Consider the following 27,659-nt stretch of genomic DNA (forward strand, 5'->3'; position numbering starts at 1 on the left):
GTGCCTGAAGGCCTCTACACACCAGCGTGGCGAGTAAATGACACCACAATGCCAAATACTCACCTGTGAATAATATGTCTGGGACTTTTATTGTGAAAAGAGAGGAAGAAGTGGATTTGGTCTGTACTGCCTTTATAAGTTCAAAGAAATAATAAAGTTTGCCGTCTTGCTCCAGACTACAGAGCCTTTGTCTTATAATTATCATATATATACGTATGCACAACGTGATTGTTTGATGCCGTTGTTCACAGTGCAAAAGCTCAGAAAAACTCTCTCCTAATGTTTAATCAATGCTGTTTCTGGCGCTGTGATATATGATTAATCAATATTATTAGAGCTGCAATAATGAATCCGTTATGAAGCGATCAACAAGAGAGAAATAAACACTGGATGGAATTTTTAAAGGGTGTAATAAAATGTCTATTCTTACTAGAGACTAACCCTGCCAACATTACTGAAGTGCACTGAATATTTAAAAAGATAATCTCAGCATGTCTTCAGGCTGACTGTGCATCATTCCGGTCTATAACATTGATCCACTTACAAGAAGTGACCTATTCCGGAGTCATACTCCTCGTGACCTTTGACCCCTGAGCCCCTCCCTGCAAACCCTCTTTACTGTCATCGTCACTCTGAGAGGTTTCCCACACACCCCTCCTCCACCAGCTCCATCCTGCTGCGTCTCAAACCACGAGAAGCATCACCATCCCTTGATCTTCTCCTCTGGTTGATCAGTATGATCTGCAGCTTTGTAGGCCAAAAGATCTGATTCTATAATACATGATAAGTGTGGTGATACTCCAACTAAAACCCCATGTGCAGACTTAAACCAATGTTAATGGTCTTGTAACCTGGTTCAATGCTCAATGTGGATCTGTGATACTACAGGTCCCTATGTCAACCAGTCGTTTTCTCCAGCTAACTCTTGCCTCCGTGGATCAATGACAACATTCGTCAGCTGAAAAGGAAATCTACAGGTGTTTAGCGTAGATGGAAGAGATCAAACCTTAGGGTCCTTCTCCTTCATCTGAAAGAATTGCTGTCCATGCTCCAACAGAAAGGACAAAGAGGTGAGAGCTGCCTACTTTGCAGGCCCAGCTAGTGACAACAAACACGATCCTAGGTCCCTGTTTATTTATCTAATGCCAATGGCTTCTGCCCAAGCAGCAAAATATGACGACGAGTAGGGAGGACTCCATGTTATCTATTTTCATGACAATGTTTTTGTGTCATTGTTTTGGTAGATATTTCCTTTGTGAGTTGGTAGAACACCAGGATGTTCTCAACAAAAGCACCACTTTAAATCTTGTGTTTATCACAGATGTGCTCATATGTATCTTGGAAATAAGTCAATCAGCATGAAAAAAGCTTCGACCAAAGAAATCTTAGTTGACTAAGACCAAAACCACAGATTAGTCGAGGAATGGACTAGGAGGCAGCAGCCGTAGTTGCAACCGTGTAAGATGCAGTTGGGAATCTTTACAGGTATGTAGTTGAGTGATCTGATTGAAAGATGGTCTCTAGCTTTACCAATGCTACTGTTTCTTCTGATCCATCAGTCTATTGTCCTGCTGCCTGCTGCTGCTGGAAACAAAGACGAGAGACTGGGGGGTGAACCAAACCAGTAGAGTTTTAGGACTTAAAAATAGAAAAAAAAACAGGTAAATTACAGAGGTGTCGATAATTCTGTGAGTTCATCACTACCAGTGACACCTTTCACACTACACGTTTGTTATTCGACCCATTGTTGATACAACAATATGAGTAAGTGTAGCTTTAAATCCAGTGGTGGGCCGTCAGGGCCTGCAAAGCCTTCTCTGCTGGCCTAAACAGAATCACAAAGTTATAGCTATTTTATAATTTAATAATTTTTCTTAAATACACTATATGTATTATAATTTATAAAAATATTTTTCCCATTGTCTTATTTTCTCATTGCACAGCTACTGTCTTCCTCAGTTGCTCTGCTTCCAGTGCAGCTTGTTTTAAGTAGAGCTTTTATCCAATCAGATTTCACCTCTGTGTCTCTAGGTAAGAACAGTGGCCCGAGGCCTGCAGACTCACAAGTGAATCCATGTGCAGTTTAAGTGAATGGGGACGATATTGTTGATTGTCATAGTGTTCAACCAATCAGATCTTTAGTTTGACATGTTGGGCGTATTCTTTGACATGTCAGAGCCTGCTAGCTGGCCTACAAGTACGTGATTGGTCAGTGGGCTAGCGTGACATGTTGGGCGGTGACAATCCCAAAATCTGCTGCCTCTGTCGAGCGGACATTTTCAGCCATCAAACGCATTAAAACGTATTCAAGAAATACAACTGGGGAGGCTCGACTGTCTTCACTGGCATCCATGAATCGAGAAGGACTTCTTACTGGAACTAAAACACACGGATGTACTGAACAACCGTGAGATTAAACTCTTTATTAACAAAGAAAGGAGGATGCACTTTGTCTTTAAATAGTGAACAGCAGCTCTGGTAAGTTAAATGCGTTTGTTTTTACATCTGCAGTAGCTTTAATATGCTTGTTTATATATTATTATTTGTACAACTTGTTTTTATGAAGATGGATTTTTGTTTGGTTTAATATGTGATAGGAACCATTGTTACGTCCAATGTTGCTCTGGGGACATATTTAGCAGGTGCCAGTGTTGGCAACTTGGCGACTTTCTCGCTAAATCTGGCGACTTTCCAAACCCTCATGGCTACTTTTTTTTGTCAAAAGCTACTAGTGACAAATCGAGCGACTTGTTCTGGTGTTATTGGAGAATTTTCTGGTCTTTTGACGTTAAAGCACGTACGTTCTGCACTGCCGTGAACGAGCAGCGGGTGCTGCCGTGAGCACCTCCGCCGCCGCCCACAGAAGCCTCGCGCAGCAGTCCCAGCTGCAGTCAGAGCAAAGAGGAGACGCACTCTCGGCAGATAGTGTATCTACAGGTGTTGGCTTCATTTTTACACGAAACAAATAATAACCGTAGCTGTGTTTCAGCTGCAGGACAGCAGTGAAGGCCCAGGTATACAATGCACGGCCCGCCACTGTTTAAATCACCTTTAATGTTAGATACTGTTTAGAAGATGCTTTAAAAAGAATAAAGGTTCATTCCCTTAACTTCAGCTGTGGGCTTTCTTTTATGTTTTAATCCTTGAAATGAGTGACCTTGACTTTCTGTAGTTAATTTGTGCCTTCAGAAATCACACTGATAAACTACACAGCACAGAAACATTGTCACCATCTCACCCAACTCAAATCATTTTAAGACAGCAATTCATATAATTCATAACACATTTCATATCTGATAGTCTGTGCATATCTGCATCATGTCAGATAAATGATCTATCTGAGCATCACACACCCACAAAGCGCACACCCATACACACACACACACACACACACACACACGTCCCACTGACTGCCCATTGTTTACATAGATTTGTGCACTGCACCATACAGGGTACACACACACACACACACATGCCCAGCCCATTTTCTCTCTCTCTCTCTCTCTCTCTCTCTCTCCCTCCTCCTCCTTCATCCTCTCTCTCCTCCTCCTTCACATTCTCTCCTTGCCTCCACCCAGAAGCATCCTTCGTCTCTCTCCGCTTCCTCTTCCTCCACCGTCAGCAACAATGACCAGCACAGTATCAGGTAAGACGACACAATCCACGGCAGAACCATGTTGTTTATAGTGTGTGGCAGGGGGAGGGGTGGGCAGCATTGTTTTAAGTCTATTCGATGATGCAGAGGGTCTATGTGTATCTGTGTGATTGTCATGGCAACTGGGGTTGTCTTCTCTCGTTGTAGATGGGAGACCCTCCCCATGTCCCATACGGACATGTAGGCGCAGACAGATTCTTCCAGAAACAGCAGGTCATTGATCATTTGCAGTAATATGTCACCACAGCTGACTGATGCAGATCAAGAACACAAGATTCACACTGAGACTGGCAATGAACGACACATGTTACCTACACCACTCTGGTGACTTTATACTGCAAGTAAAGGAGGACAAAATGAAAGAAATGAATGCTGGGATAATCATCCCAGCATTATATCAATATTGATGTGTGCTGTATTTAGTACTCGTGATGATAACAAGTTAATCTTATGTTTAAACCATTAGATAGATAGATAGATGAATAGATGGATGGATGGATGGATGGATAGATAGATAGATAGATAGATAGTTACTTTATTAATCCCGCGAGGGGACATTTTTTTCGCTACAGCAGCAATTATGGTAGAGGTAAAAAAATCATCACATTACAGTTATTTGGCAGACACTTTTATCCAAAGTGATTTACAATTCAGATTGTATCACACCTTAGGCACAGCTACGGGGTTAAGTGTCTTGCTCAAGAACACATGCGATTAGCGGAGCCAGAGCCGGGGATCGAACCGCCGATCCTCTGATTGAAGGACGGCCCTGCTCTCCACTTAGACACAGTCACCCCGTAGTATCTTGATGTTGAAGGTTCGCACGTCGTTAACGTTGTGAAACTGTAGCTGTTAGGTTTAGGTAACAAGATAACCTTTTTAGTGTTACAAAAAAAAACATGGTTTGGCTAAGTATGTTTGTAACGTAACGTAAGCTGCAGACATAACGTCACTAAAAAGAACTTAGATTGAGCCCTTCATACCTACATAGGGGTTTCTACAGTATAGCCTAGAACGGACAAACCGAACACTGGCTCTAGAGAGGGCCATATGTGTTTTCGTCCACCGTTTTGAGTTATTTGCTTAATTGATTTAAATGTATATAGATGCATTAAATAGCATATGAGATATTTCAGGCAATTGTGTGTTGACCGACTAACATGCATTTGTATAGGACAGTATACATCCATTTATCCTACTATCTAAATAGAAACAGAATAGGAGTAGAACAGATATAGAACTGTTTTCTGTGGTCTGTTAACTACTACGAAAGAAAATGGTGTTCGTTGTTATGATGAAAACATATTGCAACATTAAAGAATGGCGGAATTAGCATTTTACCGTGCTTCAATGCTACACTGGTTACAGAAAATGAGCCGAATAAAGTTGTCAATCATTTGGCGATAGCTTTCCTACACTGTGGCAAGAGTGTGTGGATGAAGCATGAAGTAGTTACGTTAACTCATTAACTCTTGCTTTCTGTGCTCTGTGACATTACTACTCCACTGCTCGTTTTAGTCGTTACTGCAAAACCTCACCTCAGTAAGTCTGTGACTTGCTGTGAGTCGGTTTAGTTCATAGAGATATTAGATGTTTGACGGTCGCAATAGCAACGGTACATCCATCCTGCTACATTGATTTGAATGGTAATGTCCATTCTACTGCTATTCTATTTCTATGAGTGTATCTCTCCAATAGTGTCCATTGATACACGCAGTTACAGATCGTTCAATATTCTGTGTTTCGAGTTACTGATCGTTAGGTTGACTATTATCTGGAGGCTTTACTTCTCATTGGAGGGCAGGTGTCTTACAAGACGCTTAGGATCGCTAGAAAACTTGTTTTTAACTTTAAACGGGTCATTGTCATAGGCCAACATCTTTATTAATTTGCTATTTTGCAAAATTTGACATAGTTCCACATCTACAACAGGATCAGTCATGAAGCTGAGTGATATTACCAAAGTCAGCCTTTAAACTCATGTTCACATGGTGAGGTTATTCAGTTTTGGGTGGCCTGCTTCATATCATAACAGTGATCATTGTGCTCCACGTGCTTCCTTGTATTTGATATGAGAGGTTGATGGGAGGTCATGCCAGCTGAATAGTCATTTCCATCACAATCTCCATGCACTATCCTTCATCATCAGTTTATCTCCACACTCGCGCATCTTCTTGATTGCACAACCAGACTCATCTTTTTTTTTTTTCACCCTGAATGAGTCGAGATCCTCGTTGATGCAGAGGCAAATATTCACCATATTGAGTGCTATGTTGAAAGTAGTTTGAAAGATGTCTCCGGCGCACCAGGCAAGACATTGTTTTCTTTTCCTTTGCACCAAACTCCTCAATAATAAATGAAGCACTGCATGCTCTCTGGTTCGTGAGCTTGTCAACGCCCTGTTCCTTGTCTCAACGATGTCTCCCTTTGTGTGCACACCTCGTGAGCCTCTCTGATGCGCGCACACACACACACACCACACACACACACACACACACACACACACACACACAGACAGCTCATTACCTGCTGCTGTCCACAGAAAGCAGGAAAGCTAGTTGTTGGAAGAACAAAAGAGGAAGAGACTGGAGAACATGACTATTGAACACATTAGATTATTACCATACCATGATACTACATTGTGATGTGCAAGCCAGCCATTTTGAGGATTCAGTGACAGCTGACTGTGCCCTACTTTAGACTGATGAAATGATGTATACTGCTTTGTAGATCTACTCTGACTCAATGTGCACAGCACACTGGGGGAGTGTGAACACTTACCTTTAGCAATATACTCCTTAGCTGTCTTTAATTTATTCCCTCAATAACAAGAGTAAGAAGCAGATGAATAAATGGATGCATCATGTTTGATTCTCTGGTGCTTGCAGGGCTGCAGGGTCTGTACACATAAACCTAAAGTGGCTAGAGGTGCTGCCCATTTGCCCTCAGGCTTAAGTGCCTGTCTGGGCCAAATTAATGAATATGAATTATTATTTTTATATTACCAACACTATTGTTCCTTTATTAGTGCTGTATTAGTGCATTAATGTAAGGGCCAGAGTAGAGAATTCAACCACGTTAGGAGGCAGCAGTGTTTATAGCTGTTCTGAACAGCCACTCGAAGGCGGGGCAAAGCAGTCAAAAGGAGGGGGGTGACTCGATTACCCATTAAATACGGAGATAACAGTGCATGTTTTCAGACAGTTTCTCTAGGAAGACATAGACGTCGCACTTGGTTATTCACATGAAAAGTGACAGAGAGCTTAAAGATTCTCAATACAACATTCAGAGCACCAATAAAGCAGCAAACAACTATCAAGTCTGGAGTAATGTCTGCCTGAGCAGAGAATGAAGTCACTCTCCCTCTGTGTGTGGGTTGTAAGAAGTGGATGTATAGTCAACATGACATCACCCATTGGTTTATGGACAAAGGTTTTGAACCCTTGAATTCTGCAATTCGGTCATCACCATCTTGTTTTTTTGGAACCAGAAGTGAGAGGAGAAGGTGGAGCTAAGTACAACAGAACGAAACACGGACAACTCCAACACTAGACAACGCCATGTTAGCAACCTGTCAGTCACAAGGTAGCCCCGCCCTAAAGCATCCCCTGCTTTATGGTCTGTTTGACTCTAAATGGACCATAATGTACTAAATGAACATCATGCTGTATTGAAGAAGACTTGAAACTAGAGATTGAGACCATAAACTCATGTTAACAATGTTTACTGAGGTAATAAATCAAGAGAGAAGTAGAGTCATTTTCTCATAGACTTCTATACAACAAGACTTCTTTTTGCAACCTGAGTAGTGGCCCCTGATGGCCATTAGAAAGAATGCAAGTTTAAGGCACCGACACATTGGCTTCATTTTCTAGACTCAGAGGTTGCTGTCTGGTTTTAATCCGAGCTTCACTGTGCTTTGTTTATGGAGCTGGTCCAACTGTGTGTGCATGTTAGGGCATGTGAGTCCCTCTTTGTGTGTCCCACTGGCTAGCTCACAGCAACAGCTCTATACTGCACCATCAGCGGTTACATCTGATAATGGCGTCATGATCCACGGTGTTTCCGCGTAGGTGTAGAACCCTCTAGTTCCCTCTCAGGTTAACACCGTTTGCTCTTCAGCCCTGTGACAGTTGTTAGCACCTTTAGCTGCATCTCCATGTTGAGAGTCGTGTGGAGGCTCACTCAATCATAGATATGCTCTGGATTCCATATAGAGCCCTGTGTGTATAATAAAGAACAGTATGTTGATGTATATTATGGACCTCTCTTATTCCTCAGCTCGACTGATATACATCCACTCACTCTTCCTCTGTTTGCCCATCTTCTTTTAATTGGCTATTAAAACTAAGTCGCTTTGTCTTCAGTTGGATTTTAATGGAGCAGATGGGCAATTACTGTATATGGCTTGTATGAAATAATAATATAATCAAGTACTTAGTTGTGTGCTGTTGCTGCTTCACTCAGAGTCCATGCAGAAACGAATGCTGGCTGCAGCAGATTTGGAGACATTATTTGTTATTAGTGGTGGGCCGTCAGGGCCTGCAAGGCCTTCTCTGCTGGCCTAAACAGAATCACAAAGTTATAGCTATTTTATAATTTTTCTTAAATACATGTATTATAATTTATAAAAATATTTTTCCCATAATCTTATTTTCTCATTGCACAGCTACTGTCTTCCTCAGTTGCTCTGCTTCCAGTGCAGCTTGTTTTAAGTAGAGCTTTTATCCAATCAGATCTCACCTCTGTGTCTCTAGGTAAGAACAGAGACAGAGGCCTGCAGAGTCTCACCTGCAGCCAGTGCAGATTAAAGTAAATGGAGACGATATTGTTGATTGTCATAGTGTTCAACCAATCAGATCTTTAATTTGACATGTTGGGCGTATTCTTTGACGTATCAGAGCCTGCGCGCCGGCCTATAATGACGTCAGCATTACTTGCCGCTGAGTGTCCATGTGTAGCTTTGCCTCGAGGTGCAGAGTGTGCTGTGATTGGTCAGTGGGCGAGTACGTGACTATCGTGAAACGAAATTTAACAGCCAGCAGAGGCTGATGGGTAGTGATTCACATCACGTGATGCAGCTCAGCCAATCAAATATGGGCATTCTGACTGAGTGAGATGCACCATGACACAGGAGGCTGAGACGAGGAAAGACATTGCAGAGCAGTACGTTCAGCATTGAAGTTGTGAAAGTAAAATTCTATGATAATCTTTTTGGGTCGCGGCTTGTCATTAAGGAGTGATGGCGGATCCCACAGCCAGACCAGCTGAGAACATTATGTTTTCCTGAATTTAGGTTTTTGCATTTTCTTAATGCGCTGGCATTATTCAAACGACTTGTACCGACCGGAGTTACAGCCTTGAAGATGAATAATAGCTGTGGTGCCATAATGTGGTTATAAGGTGGTATTTCAGCTGCAGGACAGCAGTGAAGTCCTAGGTATACAGTAAAATGCACGGCCCGCCACTGCAACTACGTCAGCATTAACGGGCAGCTCAGTTTTAAGGAGCAGCTCTGCAGTGAGGTACAGCGTGTGCTGTGAGTGGGCGAGCACGTGACTATTGTGAAACAAAACTTAAAGTATCCATCAGAGGCTTATTTGGAGTAGTAAGAGTTCAAATTGAAAGATATGGAAGAAATTATGATTTTTTTTTTTAATTTTGCTTGGTGTAGATTATTATTTTTTACCTAGCTTTGTTTTTTAACACTCAATGGCTGAAGGAGGAGAAACGGATTTGTGAGTTGGGATTTAACCGTGGCATTAAACTCTTTGTCAACAGAGAAAGGAGGATGGAGTTTGTCTTTAAAAGTGAACATCATTTGGTCAGTGAACTGCGTTTGTTTTTTTACATCTAATATCTGAATGGCCCTTGAGTGTGTAGTAGAATGCGTGTTGCTACAGGTCTGCTGGATTGATTTGTTGCTCTGTTGTCATATGAATATATGTGACTGGTTCTTGTGAGTTTGTTGTTGTCATTGTGTTAATTATATAGATTTGGACTGTATGCATTGTCCGTTAATTACAAAGCATACCGTCATGCACGGAGTTATTGTTTGTTAAGCTAGTTTAGCGTAGCCTCTCAGAAGTGCGGGGCCTCAGCTGTTTTTTGTTGTGTTTTTTTTTGTTCTGGGTTGAGAGGTCACAGCCCATTGTCTCCTACGTGAGCACAGTCCACCGAAAACATTATATTTCCCACAATTTAAGCTTCTGCATTTTCCAAATGCACTAGTATTATTCAAACGTATTGTTCGGTTCGTAAGCCTCGTACTGAACGGTTTAATACGAATCCGTGTATTATTAAACCCCTAGAAACAAATAACCGTAGCTGTGGCACCATCATGAGGTTATTAGGTGGTGTTTCAGCTGCAAGACAGCACTGAAGGCCCAGGTATAAAATGCACGGCCCGCCACTGTTTGATATGGATTATGATGCTGTGTGGCTGCAGACACAGGGACTGCAGAGGGAACCACGTGGTTGGGTCCATCTCAACAATAGATGACCTCGTCGTGAATGTACAGATCTGTCATGTCAGTGAAACCTGAGACATCAAACTAATGTCCTGTTTCTAGGAGGGAAGACCTTCACATATCACATCATGACTCATCTCTTTAGAGAAGGTTCTCTAAATGTGGCCTGCAACTGGACAACTCAAGGTTCCCTAAACAAAAACACTTCTCAGTGGGAACACATCCACCGTATGTAGCCGTCAGGACTAGATTGAGTAACTGAGGATTAGTCAGCACTTTGAACATCGTGGATGCTTCTATCACACAGATAGTGTGCTGTAGACAATGCAGCAGGTAAATGAACTGTTCCAACCGATTGGCACCTGCCTCTCTGAACAGCAGAGGGCGTGTTTAAACATCAAATGTGGCGCGAGTAAACGTCGGGCCTGGATCAATGTCCATATGTGTAATGTCAGTTTAGTGAGGTGTTTGTGTTAACTAGCCTACCCTCATTGATGTAAGTGAGGTGGCCAAAAGTAGTTGTGTGTGATGAAGATAATAACCGTCATTTTCATTTTGCGATAGAGCTTTATTATATTTGAATTAAATTAAACTCATTATTGAATGAGGGCCCTCTGGACTCCTCGTCATGGCCAGCAGGGTTGGACCCTGACCATTATATTGAGAAACACTGACCTGTTTTATTTGAATACAGGGTTTTTGCTTGTTTTCACTTCACACTGCCTTTACGTCCCCTTGTTGTGAAAACTATTTGTGGAAAATCATATCCATACCTTGAAATGTATTCATGTATGTTCACATTCATACTGTGATATGGGCCTGTGTCATTGTCATATGTTATTCACATCACTGAGGCAGGGTGTTTGTGCTCTTTTGGCCGCTTTAACCTTGTAACCTTTTGACACGCAGGTAAAGCAAAGTTCAATCTTTGAAGAAACGACTTCACAATTGTGGGTATGGGGAACAGGATGCCCAGTAAGGGGGGAAGATAGAAAGGGGGCTGTTAGACTACAATTAGCGGAGTGTCCACTGATAGGGGAAATCAGGAAATAAGCATGCAGAGGGCTGTAATATATGACGGCCAAGGGATTAAGAAGGGCCAGGGAGCCTAGGTTTTGCCGCACGTAGACATGCACAACTCAAACAAACTCATCTCAGGAGGATTTGCTTGTCGACTGACACTTTGTCCCAGACACTTCGTTGTTTCCTTGAGAGTATGTGGGTAAGAATAGAGGCCTAGGAGCCTGGGTGAAGAGAGAGGGGGGTTGAAGCAGATGTACAAGTAATGCAGGTTTTCCAGCACAGATACTGAGAATGCTTTACTTTGCGTTAGCTGACTATCTATAACTGTAGAATTTCATCTAACCTTTTCTCAGATAGGTTGCCCTTTAACTCTTCAATGATCCCATATCGATGCTCAGTGACTTGGGGGCCATCTGGAAAAAACTGAATTATCCCAGAAGATTGTGGCACCAGAAAGTGATTTTGAAGTACGTGTTAATAATTAAAATAACAACTTTTCATGAAATGCATTTCAGTCACGCAATAAAAAGCCCCCAGACATGAAAACTGATGGTTCCACTTTGTACTTGGCTTCTGCTACTTTGTGAGTGGCAAAGTAACAGGGGGAAGTTGCTGCTATCAATTTGAATACCTAAAGAAGTCATGTATGACTAAGTACCAGCCTGACTTCCCACTTTGAATGCAGCAAAACACGGATCACTAAACACACAGATGAGTATAATGAGTTCAAGCTGAAACGAGTAACAGCAACACAAGAGATACACAGAAATGCAATCACAAGTGCGTAGCCACCCTCAATTCTGAAGGTCACCGCGTTTCGAGGATAATTTAACCAGTCTGGATGAACAGAGATAGAAAGGGCCAAATGAGGGAATTTCTCCACTAAGCCACACGTGTAAAACTAAGTCATAAACAATAAGCATACCTGATCAGAGAATCAGGATGCACATGCTCCAGGTCATAGGCCGGATCGTCTATCGGTAAGTCAGGAGCCTCTGGACATGTCTGAGGCCTTGGGCCCCGCTCTATGTACTGTGTGTATGTGATGATTGAGGTGCTGAACTCTTGTTCGCCTTGTGCAATGTGTCCTTGATTCAGAAACACAAGGAGGGAGACGGAGCTCTACTATCAATCCATAGCCTTGGAGTCACTCAGCTCACAGAAGGGGAGTTGTGCACTCCTGCTTCTGTGTGTTCCATGGAAGGTTAAGACCTGATGCACTAAATTAGTTTATGACTAGTTTATAGGCGCCAACTAGTCTCGTAACTACCTGACCCAAAACTGACCCTGACTTTGGTTTATCCCCATTGTTCAGTTCAATAGAGGAACAGATGCAGGGGAAGAAATGATTCCGCAATAGACAAATAGGCTGGATGGTAAAGCAATACTTTTAGAATTGTGGAGTCTTTGGCGATTAGACCCCATCTTGACGTAGTATTTTATTTACTCTTTTGACAGCAACAATGCAATTGGCTTGAAGAAAACTTCCCCTCAGTTTCATTTACGAATAAAACTCTTAATAAGGGGCAGCAGCAGTATCATGGGATGTATCTGTCTGTAATATTTTGAATACATCACTAATGGCAGGAGTACTTTCTCATTGTCTCCTTTACTCTACTGAAGGATTTGAGGACACTTTTTCGACCATGAACAAGGAAGCGGAAATATGATGAAACAGTCGCCCACAGATGAAGTTGAAGATACAGAGCTGTCACTCTGGTTCCAGTACACTGTCTGAGGCCATGCTCATGACTCACCATTCAGGAAGTCTAGTTGGTAGAACGAGTTGCCTGTGTGAAACCCCTAAATTGTGATTAATATATAAATTAACCAACAATTTTGGAAGGAATTGAAACGCAACGCATTATTATAAAATGTTACTTCATCATTTCGCAACAGAATTTTATCAGATATAATTTTTATTTAATTATAGACATTTTGATTTAAAAAGCATTTTTTTCAAAAGCCTGTTTTGTATTTAATTAATTGGCTTTCACCCCCAATAATGCGTTCCTCTCACCTTTCAGCCAATCATTTGCCCCCTGCCATGAGCTAGCAAGCTCAAGGACTGCTATCAAATTTAGCCAGTTTGCTCCTGCCATAGCAACAACAATACTAACGTGATCGTGAATCAACTAACTAGAGGCTGCTGCTGTAGAGAAACACGGTACACAGATATGATGTGACGGGTGTTTATAATGTCTTCTAGGTGCAGCTTATTTGACACAAACTGCCGTAACTTTCCCACCCTACGTTTTACTTTGTTTCTGCATTTTGCCCTATACTAAAACAGTACCGGGTTGGGTGGATTGTTTGCCGTGCTGCTCTGTTCTCTCTTTAGCACTGATGATGACCCGAAGCATTGGGAATTCTGAACTTCCAGCCCAGTATCATGGCAGTGTTGCTCAGATCGAAAATAAAGGCAAAGTCAATTTGGATCCTTTTTAAATGCGACCACGAGACTCGGCAACAGTCAGAGCAAGTGACCTAGTATTTATATTCTAAAAAGACTGCTTATTGTGGGCTGGATGGGAGGTGGACGGATCCAACAAACACAGAACTTTTATACACGAGACTTGTACTCCAGACTGGAGTTTTATGACCGTGGTTTTGTTGCCTAAACCTGTATATAGTTATTTTAAGCCCAAAAATGATGATTTTCCGAAACCTAACAAAGTGTTTTTGTGGGCTGAACCTATATTTTGTTTTTACCGTAATGTCGTCCCGAAGCTAACATTGTTCCGAGCACCACAAAAAATATAGACGATTCGTGTCCCTGTACACGGAACCAACAGATTGCATGAGTTGACTATTTCACAAACTGCCGTGAGACTGTGTTGGATCTTCAGTCACCTCTTACCCGCTTTAGCTCTTTGCACTCCCGTATGCACAAAATAGTTATCTTTTTGGGGTAATGTCTGGTGCAAAAAGCTTGTATCATGTACAACCATATTTGATGAGTGAAGAGGAAGGGTTTGACATGACTTCAGCGCAGAATTATAATAGAATAATAATCTGAACACACGAGTCACGAGTTTCCGGGGTTTCTACTTCAACAGAGTTCCCATTGTTAAGGCAGTATCAAGGAAACAATACAGCACGCTATCTGGAAAGAGATACAGCTCGTAAACATGCTGACTGGAAGAACCTGTAGGCAAATCATTCAGTCACATGTGTACATTTGTACAGAACACATAGTGTGTAGACACATTGAGCTTTCTCAGTTAAAGTGTAAAGTGTCTGTATGCTCAGACATTGCTAGTAGACATCTTTCTGTAGACCTGATGGTGTGAGTGAAGTGCACACACAGTATTTGTATCTGAGACTGGGGCTGGCTGACCACAGCAGTCACAACATGTCCTTCCTTTTCAATATCTATCCCCTGGTTTAAGCCTTCCATGTGAACTCACTAGACCACATGAACTACTGATGATAAATATTGACTTTGTCCCACACAGGTGCAACAAAACGAACAGAGAGTAATGAAAATGTCAATCAAATCGATCTCACTCAACCAGTCCTGAGGTGTAATAAGCCAAAATAAATAGTATCACCTGTGTGGGTTGACTTTTGATTGTTATTTATGTTTAGTATGACACTTCATTGTGTATTATTGCTTGAATTAAAGGTGCTGCTGGGATAAAAGAGGTGCCAGTTAGTACCCAAGTACTAGAGTAATGTGGAGAAACCTACAAGTGAAATCTGTGCAAACCAGACCAAAGACTTGTTTTCTCCATACACAAGAAGGGCTTTGTGTTGTTTAAAGGCAGCAATGTCAAATCTTTCTTGTTGTTTTTCTGTTGTATTATATTTCTAGCACTGCCAACCAAATTCCTCACTGACGTAACTCAAGTTAGATTCTGTCCCACTAAGTTGACAGAATTTTAGAGTGTTTTTATGTGTAACATTTTGGTCTTTTATCTCTCTGTAACAGCCTACACAGACAAAATCAAGGAGATGTCCATACTGTCTCTGATCTGCTCCTGCTTCTACACACAGCCACATCCCAACAGCCTCTATCAGTATGGAGGTCAGTCTGTCTGTCTGTCTGTCTGTCTGCTTGTCTGTTTGTTTGTCTGTCTGCTTGTCTGTCTGTCTGTCTGTTTGTCTGTCTGCCTGTCTGTCTGTCTGTCTGTTTGTCTGCCTGTCTGTTTGTCTGTTTGTCTGTCTGTTTGTCTGTCTGTCTGCTTGTCTGTCTGTTTGTCTGTCTGCTTGTCTGTCTGTCTGTCTGTCTGTCTGATTGTCTGTCTGCCTGTCTGTCTGTCTGTCTGTCTGTCTGTCTGTCTGATTGTCTGTCTGATTGTCTGTCTGCTTGTCTGTCTGTTTGTCTGTCTGTTTGTATGTCTGTCTGATTGTTTGTCTGTCTGTCTATCTGCTTGTTTGTCTGTCTGTCTGTTTGTCTGTCTGTCTGTCTGTCTGTCTGTTTGTTTGTCTGTTTGTCTGTCTGTCTGTCTGTCTGTCTATCTGCTTGTTTGTCTGTCTGTCTGTCTGTCTATCTGCTTGTTTGTCTGTCTGTCTGCTTGTCTGTCTGTCTGTTTGTTTGTCTGTCTGTCTGTCTGTCTGTCTATCTGCTTGTTTGTCTGTCTGTCTGCTTGTCTGTCTGTCTGTCTGTCTGTCTGTCTGTCTGTCTGTCTGTTTGTCTGTCTGTCTGTCTGTCTGTCTGTCTGTCTGTCTGTCTGTCTGTCTGTCTGTCTGTCTGTCTGTCTGTCTGTCTGTCTGTCTGTCTGTCTGTTTGTTTGTCTGTTTGTCTGTCTGTCTGTCTGTCTGTCTATCTGCTTGTTTGTCTGTTTGTCTGTCTGTCTGTAGTCTGCATCTGCTTAGTTTACCACCCAAACTATGCTAAGGTTACCAATGCCTTTATTTTTAAGCTGTTCTCAAAAACTAAATGTCAAGTACAACATGAAATCCAGCAGAGCGGGACGCTTCAAAGGGCCAAATCATTGCCAAGGCAACATCAGATATGCCACCCACCACGATAAGTGTCTCTGCCAAGGTCAGTGACAAATAGGACGGCCTTGTGAAAGAGCTTGTGTTTGTTGGAACAAGCTAATGCTAACAGTAAAAGAAGGCCTGTGAATTAGGCCATACCTATAAAGTGCAGTGAAAGAGCAAAAGGCAATACAATAATATGATATGTATATAAAAAGAGTGTCACAAGAAGAGTGACACACTTTACCCCTGTTTACTACCAAGCATGTGCACAGCTCCTTTCAGATCACAGCTCTCTCCATTTGCCACATTTAATGCCTTTATTCAAAGTCTAGGGAGGACAGGAAATGACGAAGGCGGGGAGAGGTGTGGAATGAGGTGCAGCTTGTACATTATTTTTGATAAACAATGCTGAGACACAGTCCAGAGATGTATCACCCAGCCCTCTGATTTATGAGAGAGCATGCAAGCAATCAAAAAGAACTAAAGAAAGGAAGACCTTGCACCTGATAAACAGCTTACTGTTTTACCGTTGCTGTGTCAGACCTGGAGGTGAAGGGCCTGAACAAGCGAGCATCGGGCCAGTCGTTTGAGGTTATCCTGAAGGATCCCGACCAGTCTGGGGACAAAAGCCAGCCTCAGCCGCTGCCCTCCCCGCCGAGGAGGGAGGCGTCCCTGGAGGAGCTCCAGAGGAGGCTGGAGGCTGCTGAGGATAGGAGGAAGGTAAGCAGACATGTGATCGCAGCATGGCCCCGTGATGGAGTGTCACGGGGCCATGCTGATTGTATCTGCACACACAGTATGCTAATATACCTCCTTTCATTTTCAGTTGAGGATTTCTGTACATTGCTTTCCCACCATATTTATTCTATAATAGCCCAGATAGATTAAACTGAAGTCTTGTCATTCTCAAGTAATTAAAGATATAATAATATAATAAAAATAGATATAGTTAAATGAATAGAAAATAAAGTTATTATTTCTTGTAAACTGTTTTCAATCTGTTGAAATCAAATCTGGTTCGGCCATAATTCATGTGAAACCCACATAGGCTGAGCTCACCCCTCCAGCCAGGAGCAGAGCTTCGCCTCACTGCTCCTCCGAATACCCGCTGAATGGGAAGGGAGGCACGGGAGAACCAGAACCAGAACCAGGACTGACCCTGCTGAAGTAAAACGAGAGGTTCGCTAAAGGGACTAAATGAAAAGTGGCAATTATACACATTCAAATCAATCTTATTAACAACAGCTTGTGATTAAATTGGTTATTATGATGTGTTCTCCATAATAATATCAGTTTAACAAATGGTAATGCCATATAAACTTGATATTATTTTTAGTGTCCTTCAAAGATACCTGACACTTTCTGATAAGTGTTGCATTTGTATATTTACTATGAAGACCACTGGCTTTACTGTCTTACTTTTGACTGACAATACATTTGGATGTTGTTTAAGGAGAATATTACCTATTTAAAAAAAAATTGTAATTGTTATTTAACAAATGAGAGCTTTTTATCAGCTCATCTCTTCACTCACATTGAGATATAATGCTTAGTATAGAAATCCACCTGAAAATCTATAAAAGTGAGGGGGACATTTGGAAATCAGTCCTTGGTTCCAGCATGTAACTCCTAAAGCACCATCACTGGCACTCACATCGACATAAAATACAATATTACCCTGGCATGATCGATTCAACTTTAAAAGAAGATAGTTTATATCTTGTTTAATTTGTTAACAAATTGTTAAAAATGCATTATTGATGCTATATGTATGATACTAGTGTCGTGCCAGTGTGGGCTGATTGCTTGGCAACAACTATCAGCTATGTAAAGATAGTGGAGTTATGTCTACCTGTGTGCGTTATAGTCCGACCCTCTGTCCTTTGTTTCATAGTTGGGCCGGTGATGTGTGCTTTTAGTGCATGTTAGTGCATTTGAGCACGCCCCGCTGGTTAGCTAATGGCCTCCGCTCTGCACTGCTCTCATACGGCAGTTACAGCTGATAATGCCGTCCCGACCGACAGCGTTGTCGCGAAAGCGTTAGCGTCCACCCTCCGGTTCCCCCTCAGGTAAACACCGTTATCTCTGTCAGCACTGTTGCCGTTGTTTGCACCGTTAGCACGGTTATCTACGAGCCGCCGGCTCAGCCATCACCTTGAGATGCCATGAGGCAATAAATTCACTCAGAATTCCATGTTGAGCACCTGTAACTTTTCATTCTCAGACAATAAGGGTTAAAAAATGTTTTTCATTTAAAAAAACTAAATCGTTTTAGTCGTTTTATATTTAGGGCCCGAGCAACCGACAACGTCGGGCTAGCGAAGGCCCTATTGAAATTGTACTCGTTTGGGTAAACGTACGCATGGTTGGAGGACTTGCCATGCATGAAAACTCACCAAATTTTGGGGACTTGTCAGGCCTGGTGAAAATAGCCATCTGAAAAAGAATGCATCTTTCTGTGTAAAGAAATGGCTCTCTAGCGCCCCCTACAAGTCGGACCTTTGTAAGACCTTTGTGATTAAAAGTTATTAAAATCGTGCGCTTTCATCGAAGAACCTTGACGTGGCGTGGCGGCCATTTTGCCTCATTGTTTATGAAAAAATAAGTTGTTATAAGTTGTTATAACTCCAAGGTACATTATCCAATCTGCACAAAACTTCTTATGCATGATGCTACTTCAAGCTTGAACATACTTCAATTGAAAATAATTCAATAACTCATAGCGCCGCCTACTGGGTAAAGGAAATGTCATATTTTATACTTTTATTTATTCCTCCTAGCCAGGTGACCTGATGGGTCTCAAATTTGGTACGGATAGCCTTAAGACATTGATCATGCATCATCATGAATATTGTGCATTTTTGTTGAACACTGTTGCCGTGGCGACGCATCGTTCGCCATGAAAAAGGAAGCTGATGGTTTAGTGACTTGGGATGCTCAAAAACTCATGCAACTTTGTACATGTGTCATAGGTCATTGGAAGAAATATTTTATATGATTTTTTGGCTTGGCCGTTTTAAATTGTCTCTATAGCGCCCCCTACAATATTTCAAAAGAGCAGCCCCAGCGCTACGTTTGAGCTACATGTATGATACTTAGTAGGCACATGTATCCTATGAGACTTAAAAATAAGTCTCTTGAGACCATGCTCTAAACCCTACCGGAAGTCGACCATTTTGATTTTTGTGTAATTTTTCCATAGATTTTGGCCTATTTTTAGTCGCTATACTTTAACGAACTCCTCATAGTGTCTTCATCAGATCCACTTTAAATTTTGTCAGTACCATGTCAAGACCGTTGTGATTAAAAGTCATCAAAAGCTTTACGTTTGACAGAATCGTTTAGCCGTAGCGGGCGGCTACTTTAAGTGATTCCCCATGAAAAAAGCTGATGTAACTCAGCTGGACTTGTTCCAAACGGTCTCAAACTTCACTTGTTTGATAACACTCATGGCCTGAGGATGTCTACAAGCTAATTTCCCCTAATACTCACAGCGCCACCTGCTGGCGAAAGGAAATCTGGATTTTATGATAAACACCTCCGATTTACATGACTTTTACACAATGTGGTTTACACTTGATATAGAGCTACATGATGCATGTTGGCACGCGTTCTGTAGCGCCAGGCAGCGGATACAGGGAGCATCGGACTATTTGCAAAGCATCATTTCCAGCATCAGGCGGTCCACGCGGGATTAAAAATGTCTCGCTCGCGGACGCGCTGTCCGACGGTCGCGGACGTTCTCGGACGCGCAGGCCGGAGTCCCGCCGGCACCCCCGACACGCTGCAGATTGCGAGGGCCCGTTCATCGCTGCTCGCAGCTTTAATTTTATTTGTGTTGCTCAAAACATCTTTAACAGAGTTCACACTCTTAGGCATGTCAAGTAAATGCTTGCAGTAGCCTTCAGAGTGTGCAGTCGTGATACCTTGGCACTGTCACAGACACAACATTTCACTGTGGATACCAAAGCACCACAACTTCGTCTCCAAGTATTAAAAGGATTTGATTCCTTTGGTCATTGTTGTAAGGTTGGGTTACCTTTTGACTGTACGCTCAGATTACAGAGGATGAATGTTGGCCCCTCCCAAGTAATGTGTTAAGAAATGGCTTCAGTCATCACCTGTCTTTGTCAATTCATGAGTAAGCCGGTTGGAATGCAACACTTTGAACGGGAGTTCTGGTAGACTATTATGCTGAACAGGTTTGCTAAATATATAGTGGTTGGCAAGGTTACTGTATAATAAAGTAGTTCCACACGCTGTAAATACTTTTATATGAGGGCAAGCTAGGCCGCCGCCTCTTTACCTCAAAGCAAAGGTCAACCACAAGATGTGTTTATGAAACAACTCTAATCCTGCTCTAAAGGGACGAACTAGTGTGTTCTTCCATCCAGCTCGTCTTTCTATGACCTGCTATCTTTCAGCTCCAAGCTTTCCCAGTTTTTTACTGCGAGATCCCCTCAGACTGATTCTTGGATGTCAACATAAAATAAGTTTGGAGTAAACAAGAAACAATGGAAAGAGGGTTCGAACATGACCTGGCACAAGGGAGTGTCGAAATAACAGGGTAGGACAATTAATAGGGTGTGGAAGACAACAGTTACGCAACAAAGAAAGACAAAATAGATCTATGGCACCTTCCTAATTAAAGCTTCATCCCTAAGTGACACTTAACAGATTATGCTGTCAACAAGTGTTAAAAATAAAACCTGCAGCAACGTAACACAATTGTGATTGACTCCGATGGAATTTATTTTCTTGGGCCCTCGCCCAAAACACAAGCACAAGTTTGTGCGCACACACATACGGAAAAATACAATGATACAATGACGCATTTTTTTTTTTTTTTAAAAGACCGCATGCAATGAGCGAAAACTGACACGTTTTGGACTTTTGTAGGAAAACACAACATTTTTATAAGACATCATACGAACCCTTGTAGGAGGATACGTTGCCGTGGTAGCAACCTGTCAATCACAAGGTAGCCCCGCCCTAAATCATACTCTTTATGGTCTATTTGACTTTAAATGGACCATCATTTACTAAATGAACACCATGCTGTATTGAAGAAGACTTGAAACTAGAGATTGAGACCATAAACTCATGTTTACAATGTTTACTGAGGTAATAAATCAAGAGAGAAGTAGAGTCATTTTCTCATAGACTTCTATACATCCAGAGGAGTCGCTCCCTGATGGACACTAGAGAGAATGCAGGTTTATTAAGACACTTCAAGACAGGATCGAGCACCAGCAACAAAATCAGTTTGACTGCATTGTCTTCTCAACCATGAGCGATGCTGCACTGCACAGTTCGCGGCTTGGATCTTAACTTTTGTCAGACGCCCTGAGGGAGATCGACTGAAAGTTTCCTACTTGCTGTTGGCTATATTGAATGTCATTTCCATTATGAAACGTCTGTTTCCTGGATAAAAAGAACAAACAGTGGTTGCGTCTCCAGTCTGATCTAGAGTGCAGAGTGGACAGGTAGCCTACGTGGTTTGTTGATATGATGTAACAGAAATGCATATTGGATAGTGGATATTGGATAATCTAGGTGGTAAATAAATGGAGCATAGTTTTATACTCTACTTATGACTGGACCAGTCTGGAGCAAATAAAAGATTTCCTAAAAGAAAATAATACATTTTAGTCCTACAGTTATCCTGTTTGCGTCATACCTTGACTCCTGATAAATGCCGGGTCACACCTTATAGGCTTGTAGGCATAGGCCTGTACATCCTGTTTCGTCATGCGAGCTCTGCTCTTTTCCGACAACTGCTCAGCTACAGAGTTTCTTGTGCAGAGAAGTCTGCCCTCAGCAGAAGCAAGATAAATCCCCCCGTGTAGTCCAGACACTGGTGATGGCTGATGAGGCCGATAGAATGATGAGTTGATGAAGTTGATGAAGCTATGAAGACCGGGTGGAGATGGGGAGGTGGAGAGGCGAGTAACAGCAACATGAACGTTCTAGAGGTAGAGAGACCATCACATTTAAAAAGAGACAGCAGCGAGATAATAGGCTAACGATTTAATTGTGTCGCTGTGCTATTGGCTAGAAGAGACTGATATCGGATATCATGATTGACAGCCCCGAACAATGACAGCAAGGAAATTATCAGTGAGCATGCGTGAGAGGAGTGAATGGTAGATGGATGAGAAATAAACTACATGCCTTAACCTGCAAAAGTATCGTCTTCCTGACTGAACTTACGCTAGAGCTTCATTAGGCCATGTAGATAAATGTTAGTTGACATCATGTGTGAACATGCCCAGAACATGCATTGGTGTTGTACATACGAGAACTAAATAAAGAAAAATATGAAGAACAATGTAATTGTAGGACGGGGGAATTTGGGCCCCTGACAGCTTCTTGGCCCCTGTGCAGCTGCACACCGGTGGCGGCACAGATGCACAGATCCCTGCCAGGATGTCTGCACCCGCCCCCCGTCTAGACCGCAAGCGTATCAGGCGTGTTTTTCCCTCGCAAGTAGATCCGCTCTCATTTTATGCAGCTGTCTGCAGTTCACTGTGTAAGGCTTCATGTTGACTGTTTAATACTTCCTCTGAACAGGTACTGTCAGTTCTGCTGTGAGTTTAGTCCCGTTAGCTGTTAGCTCTGTCAGCTGTATTAGCCCTGTTTGCTGTTAGCAAAACTCAATAAAACTCACCAAAAATGTCTAAGTTAGTCTTTCCACTGTTCCATCAAACCCTTAATTCACTGATTTAGATGTAAAAATATGCTGGCTCTACATGCTGTCTTCCCCGCTGTCTCACAACTCTCGTTCTCGAGGCACCATTAAATTAGCAAAAATTGCCTAAAAAATCGCCCCAAAAAACCAACTGCCAGAACTGCCCAGCAGCTGCTAACAGATAACTAGCTGGCCTCCAACTGACAGGAGCAGATATGTTGTAGTGAGCGCTCAGTCCTGGGACAACTAAACGCCGTTTGGCTTGAGCCCTGTTTCAATCGATCACTGCTGTAATGTTTGATTGAAGCTTCTAAAGGAGAGTCCAAACTGACGCAGTTATTTGCAGCCTGATAAGAGTAGTGAGAAGTCAGCAGCAGTGACAGTGTAAAACCGTCAATTAAATATGTTGTCAATAAAATATGTTTTCAAAAAGTGTAAATCACTGAAACCACAAATGATTCTTAAGCATTAAAGTTATAAATGAGCATAAAAAATATTAGGCTGATGGGTCCAGTAGTGTGCGAGATTAGCCATGGACAAACAGACACAGTGATGCACACACAGACGCACACAAGCCTGCACGACCGATTACATAATCTCCTGGTGGAGATAATAAAGTGAGTCATAGAGCAGATAAGAGGGATTCACTGAGAGGCTGTGTTGAAACTTCAGTGGGTGGCAAGTTTTTATTTCAAAACAGCATGAGCCATTAAGTGATTTTAGAAATATATGTGTCATCAAGTCAACCCATGCATGTATCATAGTTATGTTGTGCTCCAGGGCAGTAAATGTCTTATTGATTGTATTGATTGATAACTAACCCTGACAGCTTGCTTCAAAGCTGTCAGGAAATTCCGCTGTTTGATGAACGTGGTTTTTGGTGTTCATGAATCCCTGCCAAACCCAACTACCATTACCATAATCACCTGCATTATAACGGTGTCTCCACTCTCTTTGTCGTCGTCCCCCATGATCTGTATCTGCCACGCTGCTGTAGTCCCAGGAGGCCCTGTTGCTGAAGCAGCTTGCAGAGAAGAGGGAGCACGAGCAGGAGGTGCTCCACAAGGCACGGGAGGAGAACAACATCTTTAGCAAGAAGACGGAGGCGAAGCTCACCCAAAAGATGGAGGTCAACCAGGAGAACCGGGAGGCCCACCTAAATGCTCTCAAACAACGACTGCGTGAGAAAGCAAGTCTTCCCATTTTGTGATCATTTGTGACTGTGGGCATGAAACATATGCCACCGCTGGAGGAGGAACCCCTTGTGGTTGGGAACCTCACTCGGTTATCAAGGGCAGCTTTAGGACCCTGGCCCTAACACCCCCAATTTAGATGCCAATCTGACCCTTATTGCTTCACTAAAACACAACAGCTATTGTCTAAGCTTTATAATCACACCGCAACATCATATATGATACACAAGCAGAGTATCAAAAACAATCTGAGCCAACCAAGTAATCACATACTACTGAACAACGTAATTTTAACTTTAGCTTGTAACAGGAATGTCCTTCAACTGTATGTTTAATTTATTTTCTACTGTCAGCCTATCCCAGGGGAAGAGCTCTCTTACCTTTAGCAGACTACGAAGGCCCCCTCAGAGATGAGCAACACTGGACCTTTTATTGGAATGCACGAAATACAAACCAGTTTTATTTGTTTTTTACAAAAAAAAAGATAAAAGCTTACAAAAATGAATAATGAAAAATAAGTGAAAGAAAGGACAAAATGTCAAAAACCCTCAAAAGAGCCCCCGATCCTTTGTTGTCTCCGATACATCTTTTCTTGGCGCTTCCTCGACCTCCGGGTCCATATAAGGTAGACAACAGATCATTCTTAAATCATTGGACAAAACAGTTTTCGTCGTCTTATCTTTTCTGACAGACTTATTCTGTCGGTTAACACTTTCCTGCTTCTGTGTAACCGGATGTCTCCCTAACAATCATTATAGTTAGAGTTTCTGAATTGACAACCTTTTTGCTCTGCTGACCCTGTCAATCATCAGGTCAGAGTGAGTTTAACCCAAAGTTCACTTATTTCATTCGCTTTAACATTCAGTCAACAATAGAAGCACATATGATTTCATCTTGATAAATGATAGAAAACACACATCAAAGCTAATCATCATTGAACTGTCCCTAAACAATATGAGATTACATGTAACGAGTATATTGATATCTGAAAATAAAACACTCTTAGCTCGATAATATAAAATAGATCGTAACTCATCCAAGAGAATGGAAAATTAGATGAGGATACATGTAACGACATGGGCGACTGTGGCTTAGTGGAGAGCAGGGTCGTCCTTCATTCAGCGGTTTGATCCCCGGCTCCGCTGATCGCATGTCGATGTGTCCGTGGGCAAGACACTTAACCCCAAAATTGTTCCCGTTGTGCCATACTGTGTGTGAATGTTAGTTAGTCCTGATGGTGTAGCCCCTACCATCAGCGTATGAATGGGTGAATGATGACAGGTAGTGTGAAAGCGCTGTACAAGTACAGTCCATTTACCATTTACCATGTATGCATAAAAAGGTCAGTAACGCCTTAAGTTAGGACTTCCTGTTTGGCTACAAGTCACAGGAGCCATGTTTCATATATGTCAGCTAGGTGTGAGAACCAAAACATGCCTGATTTTCTTCAGTTCACACAGGTTTATTTGCATCACACAGAGTACAAGTAAACCGAGCTGTCCGGAATTAGAAATGTACATTACTTTATACCCTCCTGCTGCTCCCAGTCTTGCCCCCCCACCCTTCTTTAGTTTGTCTTCCTCTTGTATAAACCTAAAAGTACTACGAGCCCCAAGGCCACTTGGCCTACCCGCCCAACTTGGCGCTCTAAAAAACAGGGAGACCGATGATAGCTAATCCCCCCCTTTGATGGTTTGGTTTGTGCTTAATTTGCGCTAGCTGAGTCTGTGCATTCTTTCGTACGATACATCCTCGACTCCCTACTTCCTGTCCTGTTATCCCTGTACATCATTGTGAATCTGTTGACCTCCCAACTGAACTAGACATTTTTATCTGAGTGCAAAAAGTTACGAGGTCGAAGCGACCTGAAAGAGCATAAGGCACTCTGCCTCAGTGATGTGACTATATGATAATGATGCAGTCCTATATCAAAGTATGAATGTGAATACACATGACTTTTAAAACACTGAATATCATTTTACACGCATACATTTCTCTCCCACAGTTTCCTTTGTACAGTATAAGTGTCAGCCAGATGCTCAAACCTCAGGATGTTGCTGTTACGCTTTAGGGTCTCGCTTCTCGCTCCTCAGGTATAGAGGTGTTAGATAGTATCAACGTTCATCTGCAGTACACAGAAAAACCACAGTTTCACCTTGTTGCAAGTATTTGTTTAAATCACAATTTCAATAAGTCAATTAATCAATTGGCGTATCAATTATTTTATAGAAAGATAGAGAGACAGGTTTTGTTTCTGCGGACATTCTTGGTGGATACCTCAACAATATAATGAAACACTCACATATTGAATGTAATTCTGATGTAAGCGTTACATGAGACCGTTTTAGTTTAGGTTAGTGTACATTTTTATACATACATAATAAGTCTTTCATCCAACCCTGCACATCGCTATAGGATGTCAAAATAAAACTACTTCCAGTTTCTACTTCAGTGTCTCCTCCACTGTCTCTGTTCTCAAGAACAGCAGATTCTATTTCACTTCTCATGAAATGCAACAGGTCTTGTATTTAAAGACAAGGTGCTGAAATCACAAAAGTTCAGGAACCCAGGGGGGGAAATGTATCAATTACATGCCGTGATCACCCTGAATGAATACAATAGATTAGTAAAAACTGTTTTAAGTCATTTTTTAATGAGCACCCAAAATGTGCATGTATATGCAGGTTTTTTAAACAATGACAATCTCCTCTCCATTGCCATTCATGGATGTATATGTTGCCAGTAGATGAGTATGCCTTTCTTTTTTTAGCCATACAATACAGCATATGATATAAGTATTCCTAGTTATGAACTACAGTTAATGACTACTATATGACAACAGAAACAAAGGTGGTGGATGAGAGCAGCTGCTGTATATTGTTTGAGATATATAGTGCAGACCTTAAACTGGTCATTTTACTCAACCAATATCACCGTAGGAAGGCTCAACATTACAAATCTAAGATCCATTGAAAGCGCTGTTGAGAGGACCCAGAAGCAGAAACACAGAATTCTCTTTATACACTCCTGCTAAGGCTGTAACAGAAAACACATCTCTGAATGCAAAAAGGATCTGCTTTATAGATTGCAATGGCTGAAAAGTAGGTTGGATTGCATTTCTGGGAAATTTCAACATCTCAACAGTGTTTCTCTACTTTTCTAACTGAAAACAATGCTGTGCCTCTTAAGTTTCATGTTCCACAGAAGCCCCAGCTCAGTCTTTAAGTTTCATTTTGCGTCATGTGAATGTGACAGTTTATCACTTTATTTTACAGGAAGTCCACGCCGCTGAAGTGCGCAGGAACAAGGAGCTTCAGGCCGACCTCTCGGGCTGAAGACGCTCTCTGCACTCTGGCAGTGGATGTTACTTTTGAAACTCTTCTGTGTGTCAAAGTGTTCCTAGTTGTTCAGTATTCACCGATATCATACTACAGCGCACCTTTCAGGACTCAAACTGCTTGTTAATCAGCACCAAATAATGTTACTCATCTGTTTCATTTTTTGGTAAACCACACATATTTGGAAGTCAGGTACATATTCTGACATAGCCAAGTAGCTGCAGCTGAAATAAAGTCCACTCCTGAGCTGAATGAGATCTGTGTTGGGTTTATCTATATCTTTACAAATATGGCTGACTAATGATGACTAGTCTAATAAATCTGATTAGTTTACTGTGAGTATGTCATGACTCCTGA

The 27,659-nt window shown here is 41.9% G+C and overlaps 1 protein-coding gene and 1 long non-coding RNA gene across 3 annotated transcripts; one reads left to right on the forward strand and one right to left on the reverse strand.

Moving 5' to 3' along the window:
- The first annotated feature begins 3,571 nt into the window (after positions 1-3,571).
- stmn3 (stathmin-like 3) lies at positions 3,572-27,554 on the forward strand. Of its 2 annotated transcripts, XM_076096756.1 has the most exons (5): positions 3,572-3,646; positions 15,083-15,178; positions 16,622-16,800; positions 23,769-23,964; positions 27,244-27,554. In XM_076096756.1, the coding sequence occupies exons 1-5, from the start codon at positions 3,628-3,630 to the stop codon at positions 27,297-27,299; spliced, it is 546 nt and encodes a 181-aa protein (XP_075952871.1). In that variant the 5' UTR covers positions 3,572-3,627; the 3' UTR covers positions 27,300-27,554. The 2 variants fall into 2 exon arrangements, with proteins under 2 accessions (XP_075952871.1, XP_075952870.1); XM_076096755.1 differs by lacking the exon at positions 3,572-3,646 and having other exon boundaries at positions 15,118-16,141.
- LOC142955292 (uncharacterized) lies at positions 20,809-25,171 on the reverse strand. The gene is made up of 3 exons (XR_012955830.1): positions 24,345-25,171; positions 23,698-23,927; positions 20,809-22,049 (listed from the first exon to the last, which is right to left on the reverse strand). It is a non-coding gene; the product is annotated as an uncharacterized LOC142955292 (long non-coding RNA).
- Positions 27,555-27,659: the final 105 nt, after the last annotated feature.

This window comes from Anarhichas minor, unplaced genomic scaffold (assembly GCF_050575085.1).
Source record: "Anarhichas minor isolate MPS153535 unplaced genomic scaffold, ASM5057508v1 ptg000023l, whole genome shotgun sequence".
Taxonomy (NCBI): domain Eukaryota; kingdom Metazoa; phylum Chordata; class Actinopteri; order Perciformes; family Anarhichadidae; genus Anarhichas; species Anarhichas minor.

Excerpts from the sequence above, each read along its gene's own strand:
- stmn3 (XM_076096755.1), top strand. The coding sequence starts at position 15,985 with ATGCTAAGGTTACCAATGCCTTTATTTTTAAGCTGTTCTCAAAAACTA. Across the intron at positions 16,801-23,768 it reads CTGCTGAGGATAGGAGGAAG|TCCCAGGAGGCCCTGTTGCT; the intron begins GTAAGCAGACAT and ends ACGCTGCTGTAG. Across the intron at positions 23,965-27,243 it reads ACGACTGCGTGAGAAAGCAA|TCCACGCCGCTGAAGTGCGC; the intron begins GTCTTCCCATTT and ends TTTTACAGGAAG.